This window comes from Hemitrygon akajei, chromosome 18 (assembly GCF_048418815.1).
Source record: "Hemitrygon akajei chromosome 18, sHemAka1.3, whole genome shotgun sequence".
In the NCBI taxonomy this organism is placed as follows: Eukaryota; Metazoa; Chordata; class Chondrichthyes; order Myliobatiformes; family Dasyatidae; genus Hemitrygon; species Hemitrygon akajei.
This window is the reverse complement of record NC_133141.1, coordinates 37,299,453-37,313,980: the sequence shown is the minus strand read 5'-3', so window position 1 is coordinate 37,313,980 and position 14,528 is coordinate 37,299,453. Positions and strand designations below refer to the sequence as shown.

Sequence of the window (14,528 nt, the reverse complement as noted above, 5' to 3'; positions counted from 1 at the left end):
GTAACCACTTTATTAGGTAAACTGGAATAACTGCTCGTTAATGCATTTGGCCAACTCAAAGCATAAAAGCATGCAGACGTGGTCAAGAAGTTCAGTTGTTGTTCAGACCAGATATCAGAATAGGCAAGTGTGATCTGAATGAATGACCGTGGAATGATTGTTGGTGCCAGACCAAGTGGTTTGAGTATCTCAGAAACTGCTGATCTCCTGGGATTTTCATGCACGTTTTCTAGAGATTACAGAGAATGGTGCGAAAATCAAAACATCCAGTGAGCAGCAGTTCTGTGTGCAAAAATGCCTTGTTAATGAGAGTAATCTACTCTCTTCTATCAGATTCCTACTTCTCCAGCCCTTTCCCTTTTCCACTTATCCTCACAGCGTCTTACTACATCCTAGCCCTCCAACAACCTCCTGGCTTCACCTCTCACCTCTAGCTTGTCCTCCTCCTTCTCTCTTTCAACCCCCCCCCCCCCACCATCTTATTCTTGTATCTTCCCCTTCCTTTTCAGTCCTGAAGAAGGGCCTCAGCCCAAAACGTCGACTGTTTGTTCATTTCCATAGATGCTGCCTGACCTGCTGAGTTCCTCCAGCATTTCGTGTGTGTTACTCTGGATTTCCAGCATCTGCAGAATCTCTTGTGTTATTAATGCGAGAGAGGTCACAGGAGAATGACCAGAGTGGTTCAAGCTGACAGACAAGCAGCAGTAACTCAATAACTTCGCGTTACAACAGTGGTGTGCAGAAGAGCATCTCTGAATGCACAATATGTCAAACTTTGTGGTGGATGGGCTACAGCACACAATTCAACCGCCAGGACTTAAGAACTTTTTAAAAGCTATTATTAATGCTTTTTGAGATAGTGATTTAGATGCATATCATATTTTTTACTGAGTTAAGTATTGTATGTAATTAGTTTTGCTACAACAAGTGTATGGGACATTGGAAAAAGTTGAATTTCCCCATGGGGATGAATAAAGTATCTATCTATCTATCTAGCAATAGAAGACCATGAACGTGCATTCAGTGGCCACTTTATTAGGTACAGGAGGTCCCCAATAAAGTGGCCACTGAATGTCTAAGGCATATAAGGAGCATGATGGAATACTCTCCACTTTCCTGGCAGACTGTAACTCCCAACAGCTTTCAAGAAGTTCAGCATCATCCAAGCCAAAGCAGTGCATTTCATTGGCATTCATTTGTCATCCTAAACATTCCAGTCAGCCCATTCACAGTGGCTGAAGTTTGTGCGTTCTACAAAATGTACTGCACCTGTGCATTGTGTGAGTATATTCTGCAGAAGGACTGAGCAGTCCAAGAAGGCAGCTCACCATTCACTTTCCAAGACCAATTAGATGTAGGCGGTGTTTTACTAGTATCCTGGAAATGAATAGGTAAAGATAATTAATTGATAATACCTTTTAGAGTGGAATAATTTGAGGAATGTAGGAATACAGCAAAGTTATTTGCTAATTAATTTTGTCATTTGTTCCAGATTTACATGGGCCTCTTTTTCATTGTTGTGCTTTTTACTAATTTGCAGAAAAGTGACGTTTGTCAAAAAATCATTTTCAAACATTTAGATTCTGTGTAAAAGCAGCTTTGATAGCTCTACCATAAAGTTTAACCAAAATGCTGTTTTTGTTTGCAGTATTAAGCAATATTATTTATTTCTAGTGTTCCAGTCATAACAGCTCAGACTGAGCAGAACACCAAGATGGAATTCCCCACTGTTCACGCCCTGATTATGTTGGAAGGAACTCTCAATCTCACATCTGATACACAGTCACTTGTTGAACAACTAATCATGGTGAAACGGATGCAGGTAACTGGCAGCCACTGGAATTTTAAACTTAAAAAAACAAAATAATGAACATCATTGCTATCATCTTGCCATTTTGTTTCACAGATTAAAATAGGATCAAGCATATCATGTTTGCAAATAAATTTTTTTACCAGCAGTATGAGATCAGCTACAATTTTGTTATATTTTACTCCTCATCTGCATTCATGGTTTTGAACTAAAATATTTACAAGGTATGGATGTGTGTTACTGGGAAAAAAACAATTAAAGTAATCATTTCAATTTCCAAAATGAAAAGAAAGGGATAAATGGCTATTTGGCCGTTGCTTCAAAGTGAGTATTACGTAGAGAAGGCAGTCAAAGGCTGAATCCAGCATAATTCCCAAGGACACATTCAAGGAAAAGTGAAACAGTTAAGAGGATCTACCATGGTTTAGGGAGTATGATAGTGATTGAATAAACTCAGTAGGAAAGCATATAAGTTGCAATTGTGCTGGTGTTGACAAAGGCAGCTTATTACTGTTAGAATGCTGTGTTTGCTAGCGGTTATTCTGTATTTAAAGTGCATGGATCTAAGGCTCTAATAGGTTACTGAAATTGGCTTCCTTACCCCATAAGCACATGATTTGCCCTAATAGTAAAGCAGTTCTGCTTAGAACAAGGTTGTCAGTAATCAATAAGCTCCTACGATCAAAGCTAAGATTCTGATTGGGACTCTAGACTCTAGCTGGACAGTATAGAACTTGGCTCAATACCATTGTGTAAGAGTTTAGTCATTTAGGAGCAAGCTGTGAGGAAATCTCTTGTCACAGGTTTTGAATTCTTGGAATTCTCTAAGGGCTATGTATTCTCATTCATTGAGTATAACCAATGCTGAGACTGCTTGTTAGATACTAAGTGAACCATGATATTATTAAATAGGCAGGTACCTCAAGGGGCTATATAGCCAGGTTCTGTGCTCTTGTGTTCTAACAGTGTGTCACTATAAAACTAGCACATAGTCCCAGTCAGACTGGAGTCAGAATGTTCCATAATTTTGTTACTTTGTAGCCCTGCTGTGATGTTGATGATGATAGTACTAAAAAGGCTTGTGCTAAGTTCATATGTAATTTCAAAATCCACTGTGATTAGAAATCAGAAATGATTCCAATGCAAGAAGCTTGATGAAAGATAATTTAATTACAAGTATTAATAGTTGTTGTTTTTTTTTTTAGCGAATCCCCTCGCCCCTCTTTTTACTAGAAATCTGGAAGGCCTGCTTTGTTGGCCTGATTGAATCGCCAGAGGGAACTGAAGAGTTAAAGTGGACTGCATTCACATTTCTCAAGGTAAAGATTCATTACGTGGCTGTGATATTTTGGAAATTTATTTTGATTAACAACAGACACTGCCTCTTGTGCTGGGCAATTTCAACATTCTACTTCTGATTTCAGTTCTCTGCAACAGATCAGACTTGTGTTTAGAGCAGGGGTTGCCAACATTTTTTTTATGCCATGCACCCCTACCATTAACTGAGGTTTAGAGCAACACACACAAAATGCTGGAGGAACTCAGCAAGTCAGAGCAACATCAATGGAGGGGAATAAGCAGTTTACATTTTAAGTGGAGACCTTTCCTCAGGACTGGAAATGAAGGGGGAAAAAGCCAGAATAAGAATGTGGGATTGGGGAACAAGCTGGCAAGAGATAGGTGAGACCAGGTGAGTAGGTGGGGGAGGGAGAATGAAGTAAGATGGATAGATGGAAGAGGTAGAGGACTGAAGAAAGAGGAATCTAATAGGCACATAATTTTCTGTAACTTTGGTAATTCCCAGCATCCCTACCAGTCTTTCTCTCCCCCTCCCCTTCTGCTTTCTGTACGGATTGCTCTTTCTGTAACTCCCTTCTCCACTTGTCCTTCCCCACTGATCTCTCTCCTAGCACTTATCCTTAAAAGCATGACAAGTGCTATTCCTGCCTCTACACCTCTTCCCTCACCACTGTTCAGGGCCCCAAACAGCCATTCCAGGTGAAGCTTCACTTCATCTGCGTCTTTTGGGGGTAACTATTATATGGGTGCTCCTAGTGTGGCCTCCTCTACATTGGTGAGACCCAATGCAGATTAGGGGACCTTCGCTCTGTCCACTGCAAAAGGCAGTGGCTACCCACTTCAGTTCAACTTTACATTCACATTCTGACATGTCAGTCCATGGCCTCTCTACTACCATGATGAGGCCAAACTCCTGCTGGAGGAGCAACACCTTATATTCATTTTGGGTAGCTTCCAATTTGATGGTATGAACATTGATTTCTCTAACTTTGGTCATTTCTACCCCCTTCTCATTTGCCCTTCTCTTCCCTCTGGTTCCCCTCCATCTTCCCTTTCTTCCATTGTCCTTTTATATTATATTCCACTTGCTTTAGCCCTTTACCTCTTCCACCTATCTATTTGTGGATACTATAAAGAGAGTGCAGAGGAGATTTACAAAGATGTTGCCTGGATTGGAGAGCATACCTTATGAGAATAGGTTGAGTGAACTTGGCCTTTTCTCCTTGGAGCGACGGAGGATGAGAGGTGACCTGATAGAGGTGTATAAGATGATGAGAGGCATTGATCATGTGGATAGCCAAAGGCTTTTTCCCAGGGCTGAAATGGCTAACATGAGGGGGCATAATTTTAAGGTGCTTGGAAGTCGGTACAGAGGGGATGTCAGAGGTCAATTTTTCACACAGAGTGGTGGGTGCATGGAATGCATTGTGAGTGATGGTGGTAGAGGCAGATAGAATAGGATCTTTTAAGATACTCTTAGAAAAGGTCTTGGAGCTTAGTAAAATAGAGGGCTAAGCGGTAGGGAAATTCTAGGCAGTTTCTAGAGTAGGTTACATGGTCGGCACAACATTGTGGGTTGCAGGGCCTGTAATGTGCTGTAGATTTCTATATTATATGTCCCAGCTTCTTACTTCATCCTCACCCACCCACCCACCCACTCATCTTTCTCCTCATCTGGTCTCACCTATCACCTGCCGGCTTGTACATCTCTACAAGGTCTACCTCTCTCTGCTTTTTGCAGGGATCATTCCCTCCGCAACTGCCTGGTCCACACGTCCCTCCCCACAGATCTCCCACCTGGCACTTATCCCTGCAAGCGTAAGTGCTACACCTGTCCCTACACCTCCTCGCTTACCACCATTCAGGGCCCCAAACAGTCCTTCCAGGTGAGGCAACACTTCACTTGTGAGACTGTTGGGGTAATCTATTGCATCCGGTGCTCCCGGTGTGGTCTCCTCTACATCGGCAAGACCCGACGCAGATTGGGGGACCGCTTCGTCGAGCACCTCCGCTCCGTCCACCGCAACAGACGGGATCTCCCGGTTGCCACCCACCTCAACTCTGCTTCACATTCCCATTCAGATATGTCCATACATGGCCTCCTCTACTGCCATGATGAGGCCAAACTCAGGTTGGAGGAGCAACACCTCATATACCGTCTGGGTAGCTTCCAGCCCCTTGGTATGAAAATCGGATTCTCCAACTTCTGGTAATTCCCTCTCTCTCCCTTCCCCCATCCCACTTTCACTCTGCTTCCTCTTCTAGCTGCCTATCACCTCTCTCATGATTCTGCCGCCTTCTACTACCCATAGTGCTTTCCCCTTACATTCCTTCTTCACCTCTCCTGCCTATCCCCTTCCTGCTTCCCCTCCCCCACCCCTTGATCTTTCCTCTGATTGGTTTTCCACCTGGCACCTTCCACCCTCCCCCCACCTTCTTTATGGGGCCCTTGCCCCCTCCTCCTTCAGTCCTGACGAAGGGTCTCAGCCCGAAACGTTGACTGCTCGTTTCAACAGATGTTGCCCGACCTGCTGAGTTCCTCCAGCTTGTTTGTACATGTTGGCTTGTACACCTTCCTTTCCCTGTCTCTGGCTTCTGCCCCCTGCATCTCCAGTCCTAATGAAAGGTCTTGGCCTGAAACATAGACTGTTACCCTGCACAGATAATGCATGATCATGAGTTCCTCCAGCATTTTGTGACTGTTAACGCGTTTGTTGCTTTTAATTGAAATTGGATTCAATCTTTCTAGAGTGACCCAAAATTTCAAATTTCAAAGTAAATATCAAGTCAAATCATTTTTTATTCTCATTTCGACCATAACTGCTGGTACAGTACACAGTAAAAACGAGACAATGTTTTTCAGGACCATGGTGCGACATGAAAGTACAAAAACTACACTGAACTACATGAAAACAACACAGAAAAAAAACTACACTCCTACCCAGGACTGCATAAAGTGCACAAAACAGTGCAGGCATTACAATAAATAATAGACATTACAATAGGCACAGTAGAGGGCAGTAAGTTGGTGTCAGTCTAGTCTCTGGGTATTGAGGAGTCTGATAGCTTGGGGGAAGAAACTGTTACATAGTCTGGTCGTGAGAGTTCGAATGCTCCGGTGCCTTTTCCCAGACGGCAGGAGGGAGAAGAGTTTGTATGAGGGGTGTGTGGGGTCCTTCATAATGCTATTTGCCTTGCGGATGCAGCGTGTAGTGTAAATGTCCGTAATGGTGGGAAGAGAGACCCCGATGATCTCAGCTGACCTCACTATCCGCTGCAGGGTCTTGCGATCCGAGATGGTGCAATTTCCGAACCAGGCAGTGATGCAGCTGCTCAGGATGCTCTCAATACAACCTATAGAATGTGGTGAGGATGGGGGGGTGGAAGATGGTCTTTCCTCAGCCTTTGCAGAAAGTAGAGACGCTGCTGGGCTTTCTTTGCTATGGAGCTGGTGTTGAGGGACCAGTTGAGATTCTCTGCCAGGTGAACACCAAGAAATTTGGTGCTCTTAACAATCTCTACCGAAGAGCCGTCAATGTCCAGTGGGGAGTGGTCGCTCCGCGCCCTCCCAAAGTCAACAACCATCTCTTTTGTTTACATATTAGCAAATGTATTAGTAAAGTACATTTATGTCACCATTTTCTTGCTGTACACATGATTTGATTGCCTTAGCAGAGTGGAAGTAAACTTGGATTCTTTGCTTTAACGTTAGCAAGCAGATTAATCCAGAATGGTGTTTTTGCATTGTTTGGACCATTTCATTCTTCCACCATACTGTGACATTTTTCAGTGATAACATTCTGTGCTTTCTTGGCAGCGTTCAGTAACTTGTTTTAACCACACTTCTGTCCAACAGCTTATTTGTATTTCCCTTCCCCCACCATGCCACAAAAAAAAAGCGCCTTCTCAACTTAAACCATCTCATCTTCCTCTTCCATCATGATGTCATCAAGCTCCATTCAACACCATGGATGTAGTCTAAACAATGTTTTTGTGTTAAAAACAACTTTGGAACTCTGCTTGAATGTAGTTGTGATTATATATTCACCTGAAGTCTAATCTTTTCTAGATTCCACAGGCACTACTGAAGCTTAAGAAAAACTCTCTTGGTGATAAAGTAAGTTGTTTTTGATTTAAGATGTCTTTTTAATGAATGTCTTCTTTTTGTTTGTTCAAAATAACTCGGGTAGGTGAAAAAGGATCTAGTGCTTTCCCAGCATATATGACGAGTAAGCTCTTCTCGGGCTTCCAGCCGGGTACAGATATAAATTATAACTGGCGTTTCAGTGACAAACTCTGCCATCTTCATGAAGCTCAAGAAGAGTTTATTCGTTAACTCGGGTAATATCAGTAGCTAGGAGAATTTATATTATTTTCAGCATTCTGGTTTAAGAACCAGGACCCACTGTTACGATGCTACAAAGTTGGAATAATGAGATAAGTTAAAGAAGTAGATGATTTCAGTTTATACAAGATTTTTGTAGACTTGTAAGAAAGACTGAAGATATTTTTTTAAATTCCACCATTTTGATATCCTGATTATCCTGATAATTTTTTGATCCTTGATTGCTGGATTTCTGTTATCAGAGATGTGTTGCTGGTGTTGTATTTTGAAATTATGATGAATTAGGAAAGTTGGGAGGGAGAGAAACAAAGGGCAAAGAACACGTGATGGAGAGAGGAAAATCGCTCTTTTGCAATTAACCCCACTGTTATTATACCAGCATAAACTTTCTGACATACAAAACAAAAGCAACAAGAGGCCCTTTGTCCCTTTGTGCTTGATGTGCCATTTAATAAAATCATGGCTGATCACTGCCACTTTCCTGCATTCACCTGTATTCCTTGGTTCCCTTAATTCTAAAATAAAAGATTGATCTTTGTGTTGAATGTAGCTGAGTTGGCTCTCCACATCCCCTTTAAAGTAGTAATTTCCCAAGATTCACCACCAGTTGGGTGAAGAAGTTTCCCTTCATTTCTTCCTGATTAGCCAACCCATGATCCCCTGATTCCAGGTGCCTCAGCCAAAGGAAACAATATAAGAATTAATAGGAGTAGCCTTTTGACCTCACAGGTCCCTTTTGTTAATTCATATCATGACAGATATTAGTATAGCCTTAACTCCACACTTCTACCCAGTTGCTGTAATGTTTCCACTTTCTTCCTTAACAAGTACCTATCTTCTTCAAAAATATCCATAAACTCTGCTTCCACTAACCTTTGAGGAAATAACTCCAAAGCCACATTCTCATCTCTATCTTAAATGGGTGACCTCTTATTTTTAAACTTTGACCCTTGCTTCTAAATTCTGCCACAAGAAGTAATTTCCTCTCTATATCTACCCCTCTACCTCACTAATCCACCATTTTCTTATCAGGCAACTAGCCTATTCCAGATATCAGTCTAGTAAACCTTCTGTGAACTGCTTCCAATGCATTAGCATCTTTTCTTAAATACTGCAGTGTTCCAGATGTGGTTTCACCTGCATCCTAAGTAACAAGCATAGCCTTGCTACTTTCCTATTCAGTTGCTCTAGCAATCAACAATGTTTATGTTTCTAAAACTTCATTGTACCTGCCTACTAGCCTTTTATAAATCATGAATTAAAATAACCAGATCCCTCTGCATCTCAGAATCCTGCGAATTCTCATCACTTAAATAATGTTTGTTTTTGTGACAAAAGGTTCAAAGGTCCAATTTAATGTCAGAGAAATGTATACAATATACATCCTGAAATGCTTTTTCTTCACAAATATCCACGAAAACAGAGAAGTGCCCCAAAAGAATGAACAACAGTTAAACGTGAGAACCACCAAGTCCCTCCCCCCTCCCACACGTAAGCAGCAGTAAGCAACAATCCCCCCTCCCCCCACCAGCAAAAAAACCACGAATCAGCACCACCACCGAGCACAAGCGTGAGCAAAGCAATAGCAAAGACACAGACTGGCAGTTACCCCAAAGACTTTGCATTTCATCCGGCATTCGACAAACCACAGGCTCTTTCTCTCTCCCTAATAAGGGAGAGGGAGGTGTCTCCCATTTTCACAGCAAGCAGGAGACGTAACAACAACCCGCTGGTTTACGATGTTAAAAGGCCGTTTCATCACTTTTTATGAGCTCTGTGCCTGAAGATTGCAAAGATCTCGGGTCTTCGGGCCCACAAATTTTCCGGCCTCCCGACGATACATGAGTCTCCCGCCGTGACACCGACCCTCGATCCGCCCGACTCCAGAGCCCCGAGATCTTAGGCTTCCAAATATGAGCGAGACTCTCAGGCCGAGCCCTTGGCACGTTGAATAATGACCAGTCTTGAAACCCCGAGAACAAGTCCCATTCCCGCAAAGAACCGAAGTTTGCATTAACTCCAGGTCAGGGTATTCAAAAGAAACCTGAAAGGGAAAAATAAAGATATTAAAGTTGGAAATAGAGCTGTTTCCGAAGATGCAAACAAAGGGGGTCACCATTTAGCGCCATCTTAACTCCGCCTCCACAAAATGGACTATTTTACATTTTTTACCACATTACCTACCGTTTGCTAGGTGTTTGTTTATATACATAACGTGTACTGTCCTTGTGTCCTATTCACAGCATACTTTTATACCTAGCTTTGTGTCATTGACACTTTTAGCAACTAGACTTTGGGTCCTCTTGTCCAAGTCCATTATATTGATTATAAAAGGCTGAGGCCCAAGTCCTGACACCTGTGACACAATACTTGCTTCTTTCCAGTGAGGAACTTCATGTCTACTGTGTATTTTGTTAGCTAGCCAATTTCTATCTATACCAAATTGCTATCCAATAGCATGAGCTTTTCTGCAATGATGAACAAATGCCTTCTAGAAATCTTAATGCATCCTATGGCTCCCATGTACATATGTACAGCGCATGCTATTACTACAAGCAGATCTGCACCCACTGAATTATATTTCACCTTGTCCCACCACTCTGCTCATTCATTAACGCCAAAAGAAAATAAAATTCACTTATGGAACACACTCAAAGATTGGTGTTTGTTTGATCGATGGGAACAGGTCATCTACAATGATATTCGGTGAAATCAGTGACCAATCTGTGCCCTAGCTCAGTATATCTTTGCTGCATATCCCTTTAAATTTGGTGAACAAAAATCTACTGATTTCTTGTTTATAATAATTATTTCAGATTGTATCTGCTACTGGCTGCCTGGATTCTCTCTAGTTATCCACCACAAAAATTGCAGGCGTATAACTTGAAGTCAGTTGGATAAGTTTCTTAATATTTATGTTATTTTTGGACACAGGACTTCACTGAGGATGTGAACACTGCCTTTGAGTTTTTGCTCAAGCTTACTCCACTTTTGGACAAAGCGGATCAGCGATGCAAGTAAGTGATTGATCAGATTCTTTGTAGTTACCTGGCACAGAAACTGACCATTTGGCCCAACAAGTCTGCACCAACCACAGAGCTTAGATTTATGCAAATCCAGTTTTATTTTCCATGTCATCCCCTCAACGGATTCTACAATTCACCTACACATTTGGGCTAATCTTCATTTCTGAATTAACCTACCAAATTGCATATCTTAATTGAATCCAAGTTATTGGAGATGAGGCAACAGCCCCATTAGCTGTGCCACAGTGCCTGAGGGACCTTCAGTGCTACTCTGATTCATGATGGTAACTTTGATCGCTTGTTATATAAGAGTTGGGCGGGTTAATACTTTGGTGGCATTGATTGCAGTTCTACTGTTTTTCTGATGTAAAGCAGTCAGCTATTGAAAGCCATAATACTGCCCCACCTGAAAACTGGTTAACATACTAATTAATAGTATAACTTGATCCAGCTCTTGGGAATGCGGTATCCTTCTGTGAAGTTCGGTTGATGGATAGAGTATAATTTTTAGGTTAAGAAAGGATTTATGTAAAGAAAATAATAATTTGAGCTGCTGAAGTTAATCCCTTCCGCTGCAAGCAGAAAAAGGGTGGGTGTATAGTATTAAATTTTTAGGAAAATGTTATTAGCTGCCAAAGGTGGAGTTTTGCGTTGAGATTAAACAAAATCTAATCCAATCTAAAGATTTGCACATAATGAACCCACAGTAAGCTAGTTCAAGTCTTCTCATTTTGATCTAGTTCGGCTTCACATTCATACAGTTTAAGCAAGCTGTCAAAGTAATTGCAGTTATTATGCCACATGGACTCTTCTCATCTGTTAGAATACTTTTACAGAACCTGACTGCATGTACTTTTGGCAGTTATTTACTTGATTCACAATACTTATTGCCATCTAGTGGTTGAAAATGCACAGTTGTGTCTTTGAAGTATAATTAAAATGTTGATTACAGTGCAACAAGTGGTGTGGAGATGGTTGCTTGTGTTTTTGTTGGCTAAAGCATTTCTTGATACCAATGGACAAATCTGGCTCTGAGTTAATTAAATTAAGAAAGCATACTTACAAATGTTTTGGAAGAAATAGACAATGCTTCCAAACTGCTGCAATCATTGTGTCTGAATGTGGGAAAAGTTTGGGGAAAAAAATATGATAAAGTTATTATTCAGATATTCAGAATTAATAATGATGTGCAATTGGAACACAGACAATATCTTGCTACTAATTATAAAATCCAAGAAAACAAGCTTATTGCTATGCACAGACAATTTAGACTATACTCTATAGAGAGCAATGAATGTGGGAGCTGATTTGCCTTTGAAAGTAGATAGCATGCAAATTATTTGAGAGAAAGTTGAAAAGATATTGAGAGTATCAGTTGAGAGGCATTCCTTGTGTTTGACAATCCAGTTGTTTTAATATCGTTAACAAATTAGAGTCATAAAGTAATGGAGCACCACAGCACAAAAACGAGCCCTTCATTTCATCTAGTCCATGCCAAATTTATTCTGCTAAGTTCCATCAACCTGCAGTTGGAAAGCCTTGAAGCAAAAATATCAAATGAGATTATGAAGTTATGTTTTACCCCTGGTTCCTGGGCTAGCTTAGCTTACTGAATGTTTGTTGGATTGCTACTTATTACTTGGAAGCACTATGTAACCTAATTGGCAATTGCGCTACATGTTAATAGGTTATTCAATAGGTTCAAGTGGAAAAAACAAAAATGAAGCTTTGTTGCAGGTTATAATCACAAGAGATTCTGCAGATGATGGAAATCCAGAAAATGACATTCCAGAAAATCAATCAATCAGTCAATCAATCTCTCTCTCTCTCTCTCTCTCACTCACTCACTCACTCTCTCTCTCACACACACTCTCTCTCTCTCTCTCACTCTCTCTCACTCTCACTCTCTCTCACTCTCTCTCACTCTCTCTCTCTCTCTCTCTCTCTCTCTCTCACTCTCTCACTCTTCTCTCCCCTCCCCCCCCCCCCCCCCCCGGCCCGGAGGAGGTCAGCAGGTCAGGCAGCATAGCATCTATGGAGAGGAATAAACAGTTGATGTTTCTGGCAAAGACCCTTCATTGTTGCAGGTGCATGTATTGATCTTCCAACCTAGGGCTAGAGCATCTTGAGAAACAAGGAAACTAACTCTTAGTCTTCATAATGCTTCATCCTTTCAAGCACATTCACAAAGTGAAATTTCCTGATTGTACACCCTTTATTAAAAGTCCTTAAATCATTGAACAAAACAAAGTACAAAGTTTAAAAAGGCTGGAGGCAATGGAGATGAAAGGAATTGAGCTACATGGTAAGAAAATAACAACTGCCACTGCAAAGAGGTTTGGTTTAATTAATCTAAAACCAATAGACTGATGTATTTTTGTTTTTCTCATAGCTGTGATTGTGTCAGTCTCCTGCTTCAGGAATGTGGAAAACTGGGATTGCTTTCAGAAGTCAACATGAAAAACCTGGTTAACAAAAGGTGAGACTGGTACTGCCTATCGTACATTTTGAGGGGAGGTGAAATGCTGGTTTTTTTGCCCTTCAGTGTTATGGTGTGTTGCATTCCACTTTCAAAGATGGGACATCATTTTTACAATTTGATGGGAGATTAATATCCTCCAGTTAAAAACAACTGGCAAGCTTAGATTGCTTGAAATATTAACTTTTAGAAAATATTCTGCTTAGGTCCTTATGAAAAGAAAAACTTATTTCATTGACAGATCACTTAGGATAGACTTTATGTTAATTGAATCTAATAGTAGAAATTAGGGAACACTGCCAGCTGATAAGGAGAAGATAATTTTATTGAACCCTATAAAATAAAAGCGGTTATTATATTTGCCCTTTCGTTTACTAGAAACTAACGCCTCTCATTGAAAACATGTCTGCATGGAAGTGTTTTGTCCCCTCTTCAGGTAGATTGACCAGTTGTTACTGTTGTGTTCTGGCAGCAGAGTTCAGAGTTGCCCTCATCTTGGATGTGGAAATGGGGAGGTTTGGGAAGCTGGGAAATGGGCCAAACTCTTTCTGTGTAGTTAAAAGAGAAATAACTGGTTTTCTGCTTAATAACTGGTTTCTGCTTCTGCAGACAAAGCTACAAGTAAGTAAACCCCATTGTGTTAAATTTATGATTTGAATTTATCTTACTTTTTAAGATGCAAATATTGACAGACTGAATATTGTTAACTTATTTTGGAGTAGAAGAAATTTTAATTTTACCATATGCATTTGCATGTAGAATTATTTTTATTTTTAATAAAAATACCTCATGGAATAGAATCTGGATTGTATATACTGGTGAATAGTTTTTTTGAAGACTGAATTTACTTAGAATTTTCAGAATCATAGCCACAGTGTTTCCCGAAACTGACCCATCAGCCAGGCTAATCTGTTGCATGTGCACTAAGCCTATGGTCAGCATGTGCACATCCCTGGTAAGAATTTCCTTGAAGCAAATATTACAGTCCTTCTACATATTAAGGCAAGGAAGCAGTATGGCTAGAACAAGCGTTGATCGTAGAAATGCTGGAGAAAGATGATAACTGTGCCACTAGTGCCCCTCCTCCACCCCAGCCCAAGTCAGCTGTCAACATGCTTTGTATTTATAAATATCTCTGACATACACTCAGTGACAACTTCATTAGGGACCTCCTGTACCAAATAAAGTGGCCACTGAGTATGTTCCTCGTCTTCTGCTGCTGTAGCCCATCCACTTCTAGGTTTGTTATGTTGTGAATTTAGAGATGCTCTTCTGCACACCATTTATTTGAGTTACTGTCTCCCTTCTGTCAGCTTGAACCAGTCTGGGCATTCTCCTCTGACCTCTCATTTATAAGGAGTTTTAATTCACAGAACTGCCCCTCACTGGATTTTTTTTGTTTTGCACATCATTCTCTGTAAACTCTAGAGGCTGTTATGGGTGAAAATCCCAGGAGATCAGCAGCTTCTGAGATATTCAAACCACCCCGTCTGGCACCAACAATCACTCCATGGTCGAAATCACTTGGATCACATTTCTTCTCCATTCCAGTGTTTGATCTGAACAACA

The 14,528-nt window shown here is 41.0% G+C and overlaps 1 protein-coding gene across 1 annotated transcript in view; it reads left to right on the top strand.

Moving 5' to 3' along the window:
* The window catches only part of med24 (mediator complex subunit 24), a 74,665-nt gene that overhangs the window by 17,222 nt on the left and 42,915 nt on the right, over positions 1–14,528 (top strand). The window contains exons 8-12 of the mRNA XM_073071412.1: positions 1,675–1,822; positions 3,016–3,129; positions 7,179–7,226; positions 10,389–10,471; positions 12,873–12,959. Of these exons, the coding sequence (XP_072927513.1) occupies positions 1,675–1,822; positions 3,016–3,129; positions 7,179–7,226; positions 10,389–10,471; positions 12,873–12,959 (480 nt within the window). The remainder of the gene's footprint in view (positions 1–1,674; positions 1,823–3,015; positions 3,130–7,178; positions 7,227–10,388; positions 10,472–12,872; positions 12,960–14,528) is intronic.